Raw genomic sequence first — 15697 nt, forward strand, 5'->3', positions numbered from 1 at the left:
GATTATCAAGGAAGAATCATTTGCCCTTCAAGAACCTACTCTGAGAAGCCTGTTTTTTCTGCATTGCAGATTTAGCCCCGTAATTGCATCTTCTCATGCTTCAGCCTTAAGCTGAAATACAGTGCTGTCGGGAATGCTCTTTCCCGGCTTTGCTGCAGTTGAAGTGCACTTAGTTTTTGGCATTACAATGCTTTTGCACTGGTGCCAAACCTCATGATGAACAACATGTGTCAAACACGACAAATTAGTGCTCAATTCAGTATGAAAATAACAAGGATCATATCTCAAAGCACTACACTTCTCAATCTGATGAGCTGTCCCAGAAAGAAACTAAAAATGCAATGGTGAGTTAGTATTTATAGGTATAGCCTTAGCCGCGCAGAGTATTAAAAATAGCACTTAGAAAGCACAGTCATGGACAAATAGGTACTTTAACAGAGGAAACTGGATGCATTATTTAACAAACATCAAGCAGGGCTATCATAGAATAACACTTAAAAATACACTACTACCACTGCAAGACAGATTTCCATTCATTCTTCTTGCAATCTTATGAGTGCATACAGTATTTTATTCTGATTTTCATACACTCAGTTGTCTTGAGATACTGGTAAAATGGATTATAATTCGCTGAGAAATTATTATTCCTGATTTCTGCTGGGTGGGCTGCTTTCTGGTATGTCTGAATCTAAACTTCAGGGATATTTTCTGTAAAAATACACTTTACAACAGAAAGGCCATACTTGAGGATTGGCATTTGAGTTACCTACCGATCAAAGCTACATGACTGCTCAGAGCAAGCACAGCTGTCTCTTCAGTGCTGAGTAATTCATGAAGAAATGAAAACTTGAGGGAACGAGAAATGGCAACTTGCTGCTTTAGGATGAAGAGGTTTCATTAGAAACACATTGCTTCTTCCTAACTGAATAGAGCAACTCCTGCATGTATTGCACTGTATAACAAAATAGTTTATCAAAGTCACTGTTGAACAGTTTCGTTTAAGCCAGAAAGAGGGCTGTTAATTTAGCTGTCTAAAAGCATTCACCAGAAAAATGTGTTCTACCTCTTCAACCAGTAATACAAGGGTACATAAATCTAAAATACATAGGTATTTTACTTAGGTAAATGTATTTTTACATTTTAGGTTATGTATTTTATTTATGTAGGTACATACATCTTGCTAAAGAGATGACACACAAAATTAGGCCTCAGTAGGCAACTCTGGAGACAATCATATTTTCCTTTCTTCCAAGAATATCACAGTCCAATCCTTCCCATTTTCATAATAGAACTAATGAAGTTATTAATTACATTCTTGCACCTCTAACACTAAGCATCTACCTTTTTACTTTGAAAAATCTGGGCACAGTCCTCAGGTAAAAATTCAATTAAATTTGCACATAACTAGTATTCCATTTGCTCAAATTGTTTATTTTACATTATCTTTATCCAGGGTCCAGTGAGAAAGACCCCCACATACTTCAATTTATACTTTTTAAAAAACTTATTTAGCTTCCTTAATGATTAATTTATACTTTCATTCCTCTTTATTTCATCCCTATCACAAAATGAGAGATAATCTTCCAACTTCAGACGTTATAGCAGCAGTTGATGTAACTCAAGTGGACAGTATCACTTTACTCTCAAGCACAGGCTAAGGATGTTCAGAACCAGAGGCTTATGGGGACGTAGTTTCTTACTTGAGACTCAGGTCATGCAAGGACCTGCTAATTCTTATCAGGCCATTTTGTAATGGTCTTCAGTCTTAATTGAAACTGTCAAATAGGATTAGATTTCACATGTTAGGCACAGAATGCACATGGTGATCAAACATTCTGTGAGCTAGAAGGGAGGGAATTTTTACATGAAAATACTCTTGGTGCTCTCAGGAAAATTTAATACTACTACTAAACAAACAAACAAAATCCCAAAACTTTTCACAGTTGGGCTTTCTGAAAATAAAGCTCAGTCTATTTTTACACTGACAGAAGCAGTCAGCCGCTTCCATAAACTGGCCATGTTGCAAGGAAGAAAGCAAGAATAAAATTAACTTAGATTTTCATCATTTTTTCTTCTCTTTTGAAAGAGACCATTTTGGGCAGGTTGTTCAATACACATAAGTCTTTTATATGTAGAACATTTTGGGATACTGGAGAGGTTTTATATTGAGTTATTGAATAAAAAAAACAACTTAAGTAATACCATACCAAGGGTAGATCATATTTTCAGTAAAGATCAGAAACCATTGTCTTGTCACAGGAACTTTGAAGATCAGATTACTCTGTGTTTATGCAATGTTCTTTGTCTTCAGCAGTTGCATTCCAAAGTAATTTATTTTTTTAATTTACTCTAGGTATTTGATTTAGACTTAAGTCACCTTTTTCCACTAAAAGCACTCTTCAACTCAGTCTAACTGTTCTTTTCCCACTGCAAATAAGGCATGTGAGAGAAGGATGCAGTCAATAACATTTCCTGTCAATCCAATCCAACCAGTCATGCTCATTGCTCTATTTGCAGATGTTATTTAACCTACACTGGCATGGCCTTTCCTCCCTCAGAGATTTCTATTACAAAAAGACAAGACTTGCATCCTTCAAGGTTTGATATTCATAACTAATCCTTGAAAGATTCCAAGGATCCTCCAAGGATCTCTGTTGTTATCAACATGACATCCAGACAAATGAGCATGAATAAAGGAAGAGTTTACAAATGTAACCAATATTTTAAACTCTTACAAGCATTTTAAGCTCCAGGGGCACACTGTCCCATGTATTTACTTCTAAAGAGTCTCAGAGAATATTTAATTGCAACAAAAACCAGATAGCAATTCTCACCCTGGTGCACTTCATTGAGATTGAAGATATATTGGCAGCTATAGTCAGTAAAAGGCATTGAAAAATATTACAAGGTGAAGACAGAAAAATATTTCTTTTTTAATTTTAAGCACAGCCCAAAAAGCAACCTTTCCCACTTGGAAAAAAATAGGAATTACGAATGAAGCAGAATATATTTGCATTTCAAGTGACAAAGTTTAAAAATCAAAACATTTTAATCAGTAATTGTGAGACATTCCCTCACTCATTTATCTTGGACTAGCAGCTACTCTACAGCTGAATGACAGTTTAACATATTCTTCAAGTTTTCGAGGGCAATTGCCCTTATTCTGTAACTCCAGAAACATGAACATAACACTAAATAAAATCTTGAAAGGTACTATTTGAAAGCCATGTTCTACCAGGCTGTACTATGCAAATAAATTATTATATGGAGTTACAGAAAGTTAGCACACTGGAAATGCTGCCTCATTCCACAGTTTATCCAGACTTACATATTTTAACTCCTAGGCTACACAAGTAATTAAGTAAAACCAGTCATGATTATGTGATAAATTAATAGTTTTGTTTAAAGTCACCTGCAGATTAAGCTATTGAACCATGCATTTTTGTAAAAAATATGCAATTTCAGAAATACAACTCATTTAAAACTGCATTTCCACTTAATGATATCTTTTTATCCAGATAAAAATAAATGTATGTTCAAGAACAAAACCAAGTGTCTTACTAAATGGTTTGCAGAATTTATTAGGTCTCTTTTAATATACTCCATACTTTATCAAGCTAGTTGCATATAAAGTGATCTCCACCATATACATTACAGTTTCTGTGCATCATCTAAAAAAAAAAAAGTCACCAAAAAGTAATATTTTATAGGGTGCAGTTAACTTTTAATTAACCTAAAGGTGAATCCTTCTGTAATTTAAGACTCTAACCTGCACATTGCATCTATCTGCAATATTTAAATTATGTTCCACAGCAAGCTAAATCTGCATTTCAGGGAAAAATGTCACTGCCATCTAAACTTCTGAACTTTTACTTCCTTAACACCACAAAAAATTAATGTGGTGTTCACTACAAATAAGGAAAAAGTATACAGTTCCCTTAAAACAAAGCCTGCTCAGAATATGTATGCTTTAAAAAAATTAGGAAACTCCTCCAGTAAAAGGAATTCACCCCAGTAAAAGGAATTCACCCCAAGGTATTACTGGAAAAAAATCTTTTAAGTTCTTCTTGATCAATGCTTGGTGCTGCTCATAAAGAGCAAAACCAGCAAAAATTGAACTAGTATTGGATAGGACTTAAAGCAAAGAGTGTAAGAAATATATTATACCTGCAACAAGTATGTCCCGATTTAGAACAATCTTTTAAAGGGCATCACGCAGATAATTAACAAATAGGTTTTCTGGTATTTTCATAGAATGCTCGTTTACTGGCCAGGCACATATATTGTAAATATACAAAGAATCCAGAGTGCTGAAGTTTACAGAGCACTTAAAGGATTTAATATAACAGAGGTGGGTAGGACACAGGAAAAATATTTAACAACTTGTATAAATATATTAAAATCTCAGCAAGAAATGTAGGAGCCCATGCACACAAGACAGTAAATCGAAGAAAACATTTAAGACTTGACTTCTTCCAACAGCACTGACACCTGAATTCTGGAAAGTCAACAATTTACAGTATCTTATAACCATCTTTCTCCACACAATCTAAATGTACTGAATCATACCGACATTACATAGCACGTGAACAAGCAGCAGATGCATCAAGGGAACAGGAGCTATATGCATCATGTGGCCTGCCCAGTTAGAGGCAAACATCAGAAAAATTGTTTCTGACATAGGCAGAGATACAATCAATTGAGCTAATTGTACACCCGTCATTTTCAAGAGTTTATCCACGGTATGAGAAAGGGGAGCTTTAGGTAAAAATTATGCACCCAGTCTCAGAAATGACAGAAGCAGATGTTTGTCTTTCAAAAACTGGGTCCATTCTGGACTGGCCTTGATGCACATGCAGTACATTTATTTTCCGAATGCAAGATTAATTGGGAATGTCTGCACTAGTGTTCCGATTGCCGTATTTGTGATGAATGAACAGCAGTACCACTCCTAAGAAGAAGCATATGGACCCAACAGTGATGTAAGCAATTCCCAGGAAGGGATTTTTGCCTCCCATCCACGAGATAGTGCTTAGGATCATCCTTTTTCGTCCATCAAAACTGTGTACAGGATAATCTGAAAAGCATTTAGGAAAACAAGAAGCAAGTGTCCAAACACAGCTTGAAAAGGTCACATGAAAAATTTTGGGTAATTTCATTCAGGTTCCAAATACTAACTGCTGCCTTTGGAACTTGAATTGCAAATATGAAACATTCAGCTGTTCTTTTTGGCTAAAACTAATCTGGGCATTGTCGGCTACTTCAATACAAAAGCCATGTTAGGAGACACTAATGCTGAAGAAGAGTAAAATGCATGATTTTGTGGGATTATGAAAGTAGCTTTGATAAAGTGAGGGAAATAACAGTATCAGTCCTTGTGTCTATTTTACTACAGAATTTTTCTTTATGTTCATTCTGTTTTACGTACTCCCCAGTTTTACAGCAAAGGAAAACACTGCAGTAGCTATATAAAAACTATCATTACGTGCTTTTGAATTTTAAGAATTCAGTAACTATGACAACCTTCCTTCTCTAGTTTCCTGTACTTCTACCTAATATTTAGTCTCCCCAAAGAAGAATAACAGACCTTCACCTGATCTACAGCTCTGTCATTTTTGTGACCTTCAGAGTCAGTCTGCCTTTTATTACATAATGTCATTTCACCTTGAAGTTACCGCCCATAAATTCCTTGGCTACCTCTGTTCTTACCTTTTTTCCTATGCTTTTCTCAATTCCTTTGCAGCACCCAACCAACCTGATTTCCCTGTCTCTATGAAGCTATTAATGCTATAAAACTAGCACAGAAGTAAAAGATGGTAAAAATTTATCTAGGTCTCAGTGCCAGCTTTCAACCACAGCTCAATACCATCATTTTTTAGACACGGTAAGAAGAAAGGCTAGTTCAATCTGATAGCTTGCAAATATATGCTTGTGTAATCCAGCTAAGGCCTGCTTTCAAAGGATACTGTATGCAATATCCAAAGAGTATTTTCCAGCCTGTAAGGTAGGCTGAAAGTTATTCTTTCTTTCGATGAGACGATAGAGCTTGCGAAATGTTGGCAGAGCAGCTGTGCGCATCCACACTATGAAGTCCTCATTGATAAAGCCGTTGTTGTCAGGCTCTGAGTCCAGCATATACACTGGCTTGGGCCAGTTCACAGGTTTTGTTGTGCCTAGGATTAAACAAAAATAATAAAGTATTTCAAATACAGGACTGAGTAACACACTGGCTCATCAAAATCCATTCTAGTATCACAAAAAAACACATCAACTTCTAAATAGTATGAACAGACAGGCTGACTCAATACTATTGCAACACACTGTGCTGTTTATAAACTTTTTATTTTGCAGTTTAAATAGTTTGAATTCTATAAATACAATTCATAACAGCACTGTCCATTTGTTTAAACAATTCATGCAGGTCGAAAGTCATGTCTCAAAGCACTGCTTGGTATGTAATTCTCCATTATGATGATAGGTCCTCTGCTCACTTGGTAGAATTTGAGAACCATTTCCTGAACCACGAGCAAGTAATATTGTAAACATCATTTCAGATTACGTCCAAACACTTTTGCTAATGTTGTTGGAAATACAATTCCACATTGTATTAGTGTAAGGTACCTGCTTTTCCAAGGGTAGCCATCACACTGTAACTTGGCTATGACTAAGCAAGAAACCCACAGCAGGTTAAGCCTGAACTTACTATGTATCTTGCATAAACACACATGTTCTTAGAGCCCTAAGATTTTTTAAACATAATAGCCAAAGGAAACTTTGATTTGCCAAATTGTATATAACCTAAGAAATGAGACACATCAGTCACTTCTAATAACAAGAAAAAAAAAAATCCATTTTTTTGGAGAACAGCACAACCTAGCCATAGAAACATTTAAATGAAAACTCTATATGAAGAGTTTTATTTAACAACTGCACACGATTTCTTTGTAAGTTAAATCCAAGCACGACAGAACTTGTACTGGTCTTGACTAGAATAAAATTAAATTTCTTTACAGTGGCTGGTATGGGACAATGCTTTGGATTTGTGCTGGGCACAGTGTTGATAAAGAGTGATTTTTCTGTAATTGCTAAGCAGTATTTGCATTAAAGCCTCTTCTGCTCCTCACCTCACCCCACCTGTGAGGAGACTGGGGGTCCAGGAGAGACTGGGAGGGGACACAGATGCACACATTTATTTAGCAAATTCAGTAAAATGTCAGTGAGGCAAAACTCTGAAATCAAAACGTGTACAATCAAAAGGTGTTTGAAGCATTTTGCCATTCTTAAATTTTTTTCTTTTTTTTACCTTGGAAAAGCGCAGTTAAGTTGTTTCCATCTCCTGTAGGATTCCTGAACTTTACATTTTTATCTGTCCACCAGGCAATGCCTTTTTTGATCAAAGTAATCGGAGTCCTTGTGTCATTATCAATGCGGTACAACTCCAGTGTATCTAAAGACAAAATCAAATTAGAAGACCAGCTGCAGAAACTTTCATTAGACAGATGGTCTTGATAACCACTGAAACAATTACCTCCAGGAGAAAACAAAACAAAAATAACCGGGCAAGGCATTTACTATCTGCCTGACACAATCACAAGCGGTTCTGTAAGAATCAGTGTATATGAGATAGCAGTTTATTATACATATATGATATCTATGTTTCTACATCACACCAGTAGCAGATTCTCACAACAGGTATTTCCATCCTTTGTGTGCTATGAGATTAAATTCATTCTCCTAGCAATTTTGGAACAAGTACAAGCAGTACAAGACATTTATTTTATTCTGAACAATGAAAATGTGTCAATTCAAAACAAAAAACCCCGTGGTATCTTTATTTGGAATAATGTGCAACACAACAGAAAACATACACTAGATCACAGACCCATATAAATGATAACTTAGAATTGTTACCATACCATTAAACATACTGTTGGCAATAGCTCCACAAGGAGCAATGGGTTTGTCCTCATTTGTGCGGTAAGGCTCACATTCCTTACTCGGATTCTGATAGTCAGAAAGAAAAAAGGCAAATGAGTCTGTGCTAGTTTATACAACTAACCTGCTTTTTACTACATGATCAACATGAAATTTTATATTACTTTATAATTATTTTCAGTATCAAATTCACAAAATATCAATTCCTTATGGGTGCCTTCTGTTATGCAAAAATTCTAGTACCTCTTTACAAATTGACTAAATACTCTATGTGGTGATTTATGCAGTAGTCAGAAATGAGTAGCTCATTCACATCCAAGCATGAATACCTACAAGTAGTGAACTGTTGTCTCCATTTAGCTGGCTGTCATCTCGAGATTTCACGTAACGACGGTGGTTTTGATAGAAGTTGGAAAGTCCGTAATACATGAATACATTGCTCTACATGAAGCAAGATGGGGAGAGATTTTCATTCACATGAACCTTTAAGGGCAATTTTAAGCCCTTAAACTCTATGTTTACAGCAACACTCAAAACATAAGAATGTCAAGCCTTTCTTCAGACTGAGTACATAAAAGTACTATCCTAACAAGGCTGAAGTCAAACAATATAAATGTGCCACCAACGACCAGAATGATATTCACCAGCACTAATCCAAATACCTGTCTTGACCAATGTAGAACCCGTAAGACTCATTTGCCTCCAATCTGCCAGAAAGCACTTATCTGGTATTTCCAATTCCTGTTGAACTGAGATTTTGTAAATCACGCAGGAATAGCTGATCTACTCTCCAGCTATATGATACATAGGTAATTCTGAATGTGTAAAACACAAGCATTCCACTTAATGTTGCACATTTCCAGATAAAAAGTGGCATTAAGAAACATCTCATCCCTGCTAATGAAAAAGGGGACACAAAAATCAGATCCAAGTTCAAAAGAAAACTAAAAATAATCCTCTAAAATAGAAAAAAAACCCAAAACCTTAAGGGACAAAGTTTTCATTTTCAATATGAAATAGATCATATAAACCGCTCCGACTTCATCCTGCAGTCAGGGCAACGTACCTCAAATGAATGTTCCAGTGTGAAGTTGATGGTGCATGTACAAGGGGGTGTGCTGTCCCAGGACACATTTAAGCATTTGTTGCAGGGACTAGAAGGTTCTGTTCCCGTGTAGTCAATCTGTAACAGGAAAAATAGTCATTAACTTACAGTGGGAGAGTTAAGAAAAATTATTATTAAGCCAAAGAGATGTTATGACATTTATTTTGAAATTACATCTCAAGACCAAGAGCACATTCAGGCCCATCTGATAACCTCAAGAAGCCTTAACCGTTCTATGATTCTGTAAACCAGTTTTTGCTTCTGACTACATGCTTGATTTCAGATGCAAACAAATTTAACAGAGCTGAAATTACTCCTGGAGCAAAACCAAACAAAACCAACAAGCCTCTACAATGGCCCAAACTCCACCCCAAACCAACCAACCAAGAAAACACACCAAAACAAAACCAGCAGACACTCCAGACAACATAATGTTTCCAACCACACTTTGACAAGCAGATCTCAGTTCTCACATGCTTTCCAGAGAGATTAAACTATTAAAAGTCTAGGTATTAAAAAAAATGCATTTATTTGCATTAGAAAACTTGCTTTGTTGACCATTTTTAGCCACCTAATTAGAAGATTAAAAAAAAAAAAAAATCACTTAATGCCTGAATTGTCCTAAAACAGGAAAGATTAATGCACCAATACTGTTTTGTCAGGAATGGTAAAATAACCAGTATATGGACAAGAAAGATGATCACAGTCTAAGCCAACTCAAGGGGCTTGACCACTTCAGCTCTTTCTCACAGCTGCAGCAGTGTGGCAGAAGAAAGCTTCCATCTGCCTATAAAAGGTGTAGTTCCACAATTAGGAATTACCTATTTTAGAATTTAGAATAAGATTGGTGAAATATATACCTTATACTTATTGCAAACAAAAAGGTTTAGCAGCAGTAGCATTTACAGTACATCTATACAGTTATATGAAAGGATGCCGCAAGTGGTTTGTCCTGATTTATATTTGTAGTAAAAGGAATAAACAAGAATCAATGATTTATGATCAGTCCTAATAACTGTTTTAAGGTTAGTTAAAATAAACACATAAGGTGTGTCCAGGAAAGAACTGAAGCCTATTTTCCTCTGCATCTTCTTCAGGGTCTCTCTTCCTGTGACTTCTGAAGTATCTAATAAGCTGCAACCAGTTCCCTCAGCAAGCACTTTTATTGATTGGCATTTGCTCTGCTGCCAGATTTCTGACAGGCAAAACCTACACGCTAATGAGCCTAGCTGAAACTAGACAGCATCGGAAGCTCTTAGCTGGCAGAGAGAGAGGGAGATTGAGAGAGGATCACAATCTTTGTTCTTCAGCTGAACAAGATATTAAGTTTATGCTGAGCTAGAAATAGCACTGCTGCAGCAGCCATCTCTGTTTAGCTAGAGCAGACAGACCCACTGCTGCTCTCAATGAACAATGCAGATCATTTGCTGAAGGCTAACTCAGGGGTGGGTGTGTTCTGCTAAAGTAAGCATTTCCTTTAGAAAGAACCTGCCAGTGTGAGAAGTTTTAGAGAAGAGTGCAGGCTAAAGACTAAGGTTGCAAAAGACCTAAAGACTTCACTTTAAAAAATGTAATTGACTAAATTCTGTGGAGCATGAAATTGATGTACATTGAAGCAGGACCACGCTTTGATGCACTGTTATCAGCTTGCATGCTATCAAAGAGCTTTCCTGTACAGTTACACAAGTGGTTTTTTTCCTGCATCCACATTTACAGATTACATTCAAGAAAGAGCTTATTTAAAAGGATGAAGACTTCTACATTCATCTTCAACTCTTGACTAAGTAACACTGTAACTGGGAAAGCCAAGGACTTACTATGGCACCCACAGCAAGAACCAGCCTGACCCCACAGTTCTGTCCCCTGGGATCGGCCAATATCTGACAACCTGACACAGTGAGCCCTTCCAGATTTAAGGACATTGGGTATATCCAACTTATTGCACACTAATAGTTTTTCTGGCTGTTGATGTCTGTCCGTTGACATACACCTATAGAAATAACATAACTACTGCATACACATATTCTCCAAGCTATTTATGATTTTGCAGACTTCATACCTTGTCACATTTTTATCCTACTCTGCTTGACCATTTCTTGTATAAAAGGCAATCCATAAATCTGGTCCTCTTTGCTGTTCCTCTCTGTAGGTTTTACTAATTTTTGTATCATTTCTGACATGGGACTACAGGAACTGTAGTAATGATGCAGGCAACAGGAACGCACTTACTTTCAGTTCTCCATTCCTAGCCATGCCTTAAGGCCATCTGTTTTTTTACCTACCATTATGCATTTCACTGCAGCAGTCACAGAACAAAGATCTCTTTCCTACACATTTAATACTGTGTATATTCCTCACATTTTATCATATATTAATACGCTCTGTCAATGCTTCTTATTCACTCTGTATATAGATATATATAAAAAAAAAAAAACACACACAAAAAAAAAACCAACCTCCAGGAAACACAGAACTCTCCCAGCCTTTAGTAACAGGCAAAAAGACATTTACACAGCTAATTAATTTTCCACCCAAATGAACTATTTTCATGACAGACCCAAGACAAATGACTGATTATATCCTTTCGAAACAATGAAAAATTGCTAGAGAAAACACAACAAAACACCAATAATTCTAGTACACTTAAGTTTTGTTTTAAAAAAACTGTTGGAAATCTTCCACATTTGAATTCAAGACATCTTATAAAGGAAATCAATGGAAGAGGTACATTTTGCTGCTTGCAAACAGTTCTTGCACCTGTAAAAGAACAGCACAGTCCACAGAAATACTAATGGCTACCATACCTCATTTCAGGAGTGACTTGAATATGTATTTAGGGTCACAAATTATACATCCTCTTCAATTCCAATACACTAAGTCATACACACACATTTAAGAGATACTGCCTAGGAGGTAGAGGTAAATAACCACCTGTGCTTCCTCCCCTGCTTACATTTCTAAAAAAGCTTAGTCACTGCATGTAGCTTTTGGATGTCTTGTCTCCTACAACTAAACTTACAGCTGTTTTTGAGTAACTTTTGGAGGTTATAACAAAAGCCAGCATTCTAAGCAGGAACATATGTCATCTAAGCATATATGTGGTACCAGTGTCTTACACTGCACTCCTCAGTGGTGTGTTTAGAGCACAGATGTTGGTCCTAATTGGTAAAATGCTTTATCCGTGTTCTGCAGCTGCAACTATAAAGCCTTTTTTGATTTAAACTTGCTTTTTTTTCGAGATTGAGCTGCCTTTAGGATGATAATCTCACTTGCAGAATGTCACTGGATAAGCACTTCATAAAACATGTATAAGGATCAGGCAACAGAACACAAGATTCCCCCTTCTGACTTACCACAGACTCCAAAGTCCCTCCTGTCTTCACAAAAAGCCTAATAATTTTTGAGAATTTCAAAAGGTGAAAGAGCAAATCCATACAGCAAAACAAACAAATTAAAGTATTTCCAGTGCTGAATATCTTGAAATTAGAGAGGGTTGAAGGCCTGTGCCTGCCAACTGGTCTCCAATACAAATGGTTACTGCTGCTGTATATACACAACCTGATTGTGTAGGGGAGTGGGTTGTGCTTCCAGCTAACCAACAACTTTTGTGCCAAATGTTAGGTGGGCACAGCTGGTTTTTGGGTTCTACTGGAACTTACCAGGAGTACCTGACTGAGCTGCTTAAGCAACAATAGTACATAAAAATACCGTATATGCATACAGCAGCAATATAGGCAAAAGAAGACATGTACATTTTTGGACTCGTGAAACATGCATTTCTTGTTCCCATAGATCAATGCAGATTCAGTCATAATGGAAAAAGGATATATTTGTCCAATAATGATCTAAAACTTTGTACTGCTTTACTATAGAAATGGCTATTTTAAATGCAGTTGTCAACAAAAATCAGAATTAGCAAGGATTTTTTTTTTACTTCTCTCCATGGAGTGTTGAAAATGTGCAATTGTATTTACCTTAAATATGCTACAACATGACAATTAAAAAATCTATGTGCACATGACAAGTTGGCCATGTTCTCTGAAGCACTTGTGCCAGTTTTCAGATATTCAGTGTAACTCCAACACTCCATATAAAAAACAACTATTTTCTAAAAAATATGCTTACACACTAATCAGGATGCTCTAAAATACTCTTCAGCTTTTGGGTTTTTCCCTTCTGCTTTTCTCCTTGACTTTAACTGTAGATCTTAACATAAAAGGGGGTAAAACTGTTTTTGTTATAACCTTATTTGCATTTTAAGAGAAATATGGAAATACCATTAATTCCCTAGCTCATGATTTCTTTAGTAATTTGGCTTCAGGACAACTTACTGTCACCAGCCAAGCTATTGTCTTAAACACTACTGATTTGAAAGTGGCAACTTAGTCCAGTAACTGGAGTGATTTCATCCACAAAGATTCATATCCTCCAATAAAACAACAACGAACAACAACACACCTTCTTCCCCACAATCAATCTCAGTCCTATTAGCTAACCGAAACTAATAATAGCTGTCAATTGCTTCTCAAGGCTGTCCGTCCCTAAGCCGTGCAGGTTATTTCCTTACAACACAAACCGGTTCTGTTATCAAATGGATACATCTATGATACAGATGGAAAGATACAGATGATTTCTGTATCTGTGTACAGATAAAGAAAACTGAAACGGTTCCGTTTTCAGCTAACACTCAGCAACTTTTCACAGAAGGAGAATGGCTGATTATCAGATGTAAATGACTTGAGTTTTTTCAGTGTTAACTAGAATAAACCATACTCTTCGACCTTATTTCCAAGTTTACTCTGGACACCCTGGTCTCCCACACAGCACCTGCGACATTAAATTATCGGCGCAGGTAAGAATTATAGCAACACATTCACCACAGAGTTTTGTCCTTAAAATACAATTACTCTGGAACATTTGAAGATAAATAATGGACTGTCACAGGCTATCCCACGGATAATGCGCATACCTTCTGTACTGCTGAGGGGAATAAACGTGCACTGGGCTGTGTCGATTAAATGCTAGCAGTAACTTCCCTAGAAGTTCCTGGAAGAACTCAGAGAAGGGCTGCAGCCTATGCGGAGATGACTGTCAGCTCGGTGTCTGCTCAGGGTAATTAAAGGGCGCTTTGCTGACGAGCACAGACGTTAGGCCGGATCGGAGCCGCCCGGGCGCCGTGTCCGCTCCTCACAGAGCCCGCCCTGGGTCTCCGCCTGGCTCCCGGCAGGCCGGGAGGGGACCGGATTTCCCCGGAGTCGCAGGCGGCCTCCGAGCAGGCGATCGCCGCTCGCCCTGCCCGGCCTCCCCGAGCGGGCCCCGGTGCTCCCAAAGCCCCGGCCCGGGCACACCGCCCCGCGCACCTCGTACTCGCGGATGTTGTTGGAGGTGACGAAGATGCCGATGCCGATGGGGATGAAGATGAGGCCGATGATGAAGAAGGCCGGCAGCACCGTGCCCGCCGTCAGGATGGGCTGCCAAGCCGGCAGCCGCTGCTGCTTGAACGCGGTGTTGTCGGGCTTGCGGGTCTTCACGGCGCCCCCGCCGCTGCCGCCCACCGCGCCGCCGCCCGGCACCCCGACGCCGCCCGAGGGGTGCCCGTCCGCCTCCTCCTTGGCGCTGTAGTTCACCGCCATGGCGCCGCCGCCGCCGCCGCGCGACACGTGACCAGGGGCACCGCGCCTGCGCACTCGGCCGCGGCGGCTGAGGGAGGGGGCGCGCCGGGCGCGCGGGTGGTGACGCGGCACGGCCGCGCGCTTGCCCAAATCATGGAGTCAGTCATGGAGTCAGTCTTGGAGTCAGTCGTGGAGTCGTCAAGATTGGAAGACACCCGCAAAATCATCCAGTCCGATCATCCACCCGGCACTGCCACTGTGACCCGTAACCACTAAATTACGTCACCCAGTGCCAGATCCAGTCGCCTCCTGAACACCTCCAGGGATGGTGACTACCACCCTCCTGGGCAACCTGTTCTAACACCTGCCCACCCTAACAGTGATTTTTTTTTTTTTCTTATATCTCAGCTAAGGCCATTTCCTCTTGTCCTCACTGCAGGCACGGAAGAACAGAGCACTCCCCACCTCACCTCTTTTCTCAGAGAGTTGTAGTGAGAATGATGTCCCTTCCCAAAGCCTCCTTTTCTTCAGGCCAAACACCCCCAGGTTCTCAGCTGCTCCTCATAGGATATAGTCTATGTGCTGGCCAGGCAGCTCTGCTGCACTTAGGGCAGGGGTCTTACCACCCTGTGCCCGGGGTTGAGGTAAGACCCGAGCCCACAGCTTTGTCATCTCTGCTCAGTGCTCCAGGACAGTCTCCCTGCCCTTCATCCTCCCTGTTGGCACGAGGGGCAGTGCTGACCCAAGGCAGGCACCATCCTTTGGGTCAAAAACTGAGAAGTCACCTTTGGCTTCCTGCTCTCATAAATAGGATCAGTGCCACTGCAGAGATGTAATAATGCACAAGAGTTTTGAGAGCTTCTCTTAATGGAGCCTTGTGTGCCGACCACCACTTTTGGGAGCTGTTCTGCTCTGCACTCCTGCTCTGCTGTCAGGAGGCATGAGTGAATCAGTGCAGTGAATACAGAATCACACAGTGGGTAAGACTGGAAGACACCACAGCAGGTCGTCTAGTCCAACCCCCTGCTCAGGGTCATCCCAGAGC

At 39.1% G+C, this 15697-nt stretch overlaps 1 protein-coding gene across 1 annotated transcript; it reads right to left on the reverse strand.

Annotated features, from left to right (window-relative positions):
* Positions 1 to 3561: 3561 nt before the first annotated feature.
* On the reverse strand, positions 3562 to 14719 carry TMEM30A (transmembrane protein 30A). Its single transcript, XM_058835008.1, has 7 exons — positions 14401 to 14719; positions 9002 to 9118; positions 8269 to 8376; positions 7917 to 8004; positions 7304 to 7447; positions 5967 to 6173; positions 3562 to 5077 (listed from the first exon to the last, which is right to left on the reverse strand). Exons 1-7 carry the CDS (start codon positions 14671 to 14673, stop codon positions 4884 to 4886), a joined length of 1131 nt encoding a protein of 376 aa, XP_058690991.1. The 5' UTR covers positions 14674 to 14719; the 3' UTR covers positions 3562 to 4883.
* Positions 14720 to 15697: the final 978 nt, after the last annotated feature.

Source organism: Poecile atricapillus, chromosome 3, assembly GCF_030490865.1.
Source record: "Poecile atricapillus isolate bPoeAtr1 chromosome 3, bPoeAtr1.hap1, whole genome shotgun sequence".
Taxonomy (NCBI): domain Eukaryota; kingdom Metazoa; phylum Chordata; class Aves; order Passeriformes; family Paridae; genus Poecile; species Poecile atricapillus.

Bases quoted from the DNA above. Each gene is read 5' to 3' on its own strand.
- TMEM30A (XM_058835008.1), bottom strand. From the start codon at position 14,673: ATGGCGGTGAACTACAGCGCCAAGGAGGAGGCGGACGGGCACCCCTCG. The intron at 9,119-14,400 runs GTGCGCGGGGCG...TTCCTGTTACAG, and splicing joins ACAACATCCGCGAGTACGAG to ATTGACTACACGGGAACAGA. The intron at 7,448-7,916 runs GTATGGTAACAA...TTTTGTCTTTAG, and splicing joins TGCCAACAGTATGTTTAATG to ATACACTGGAGTTGTACCGC.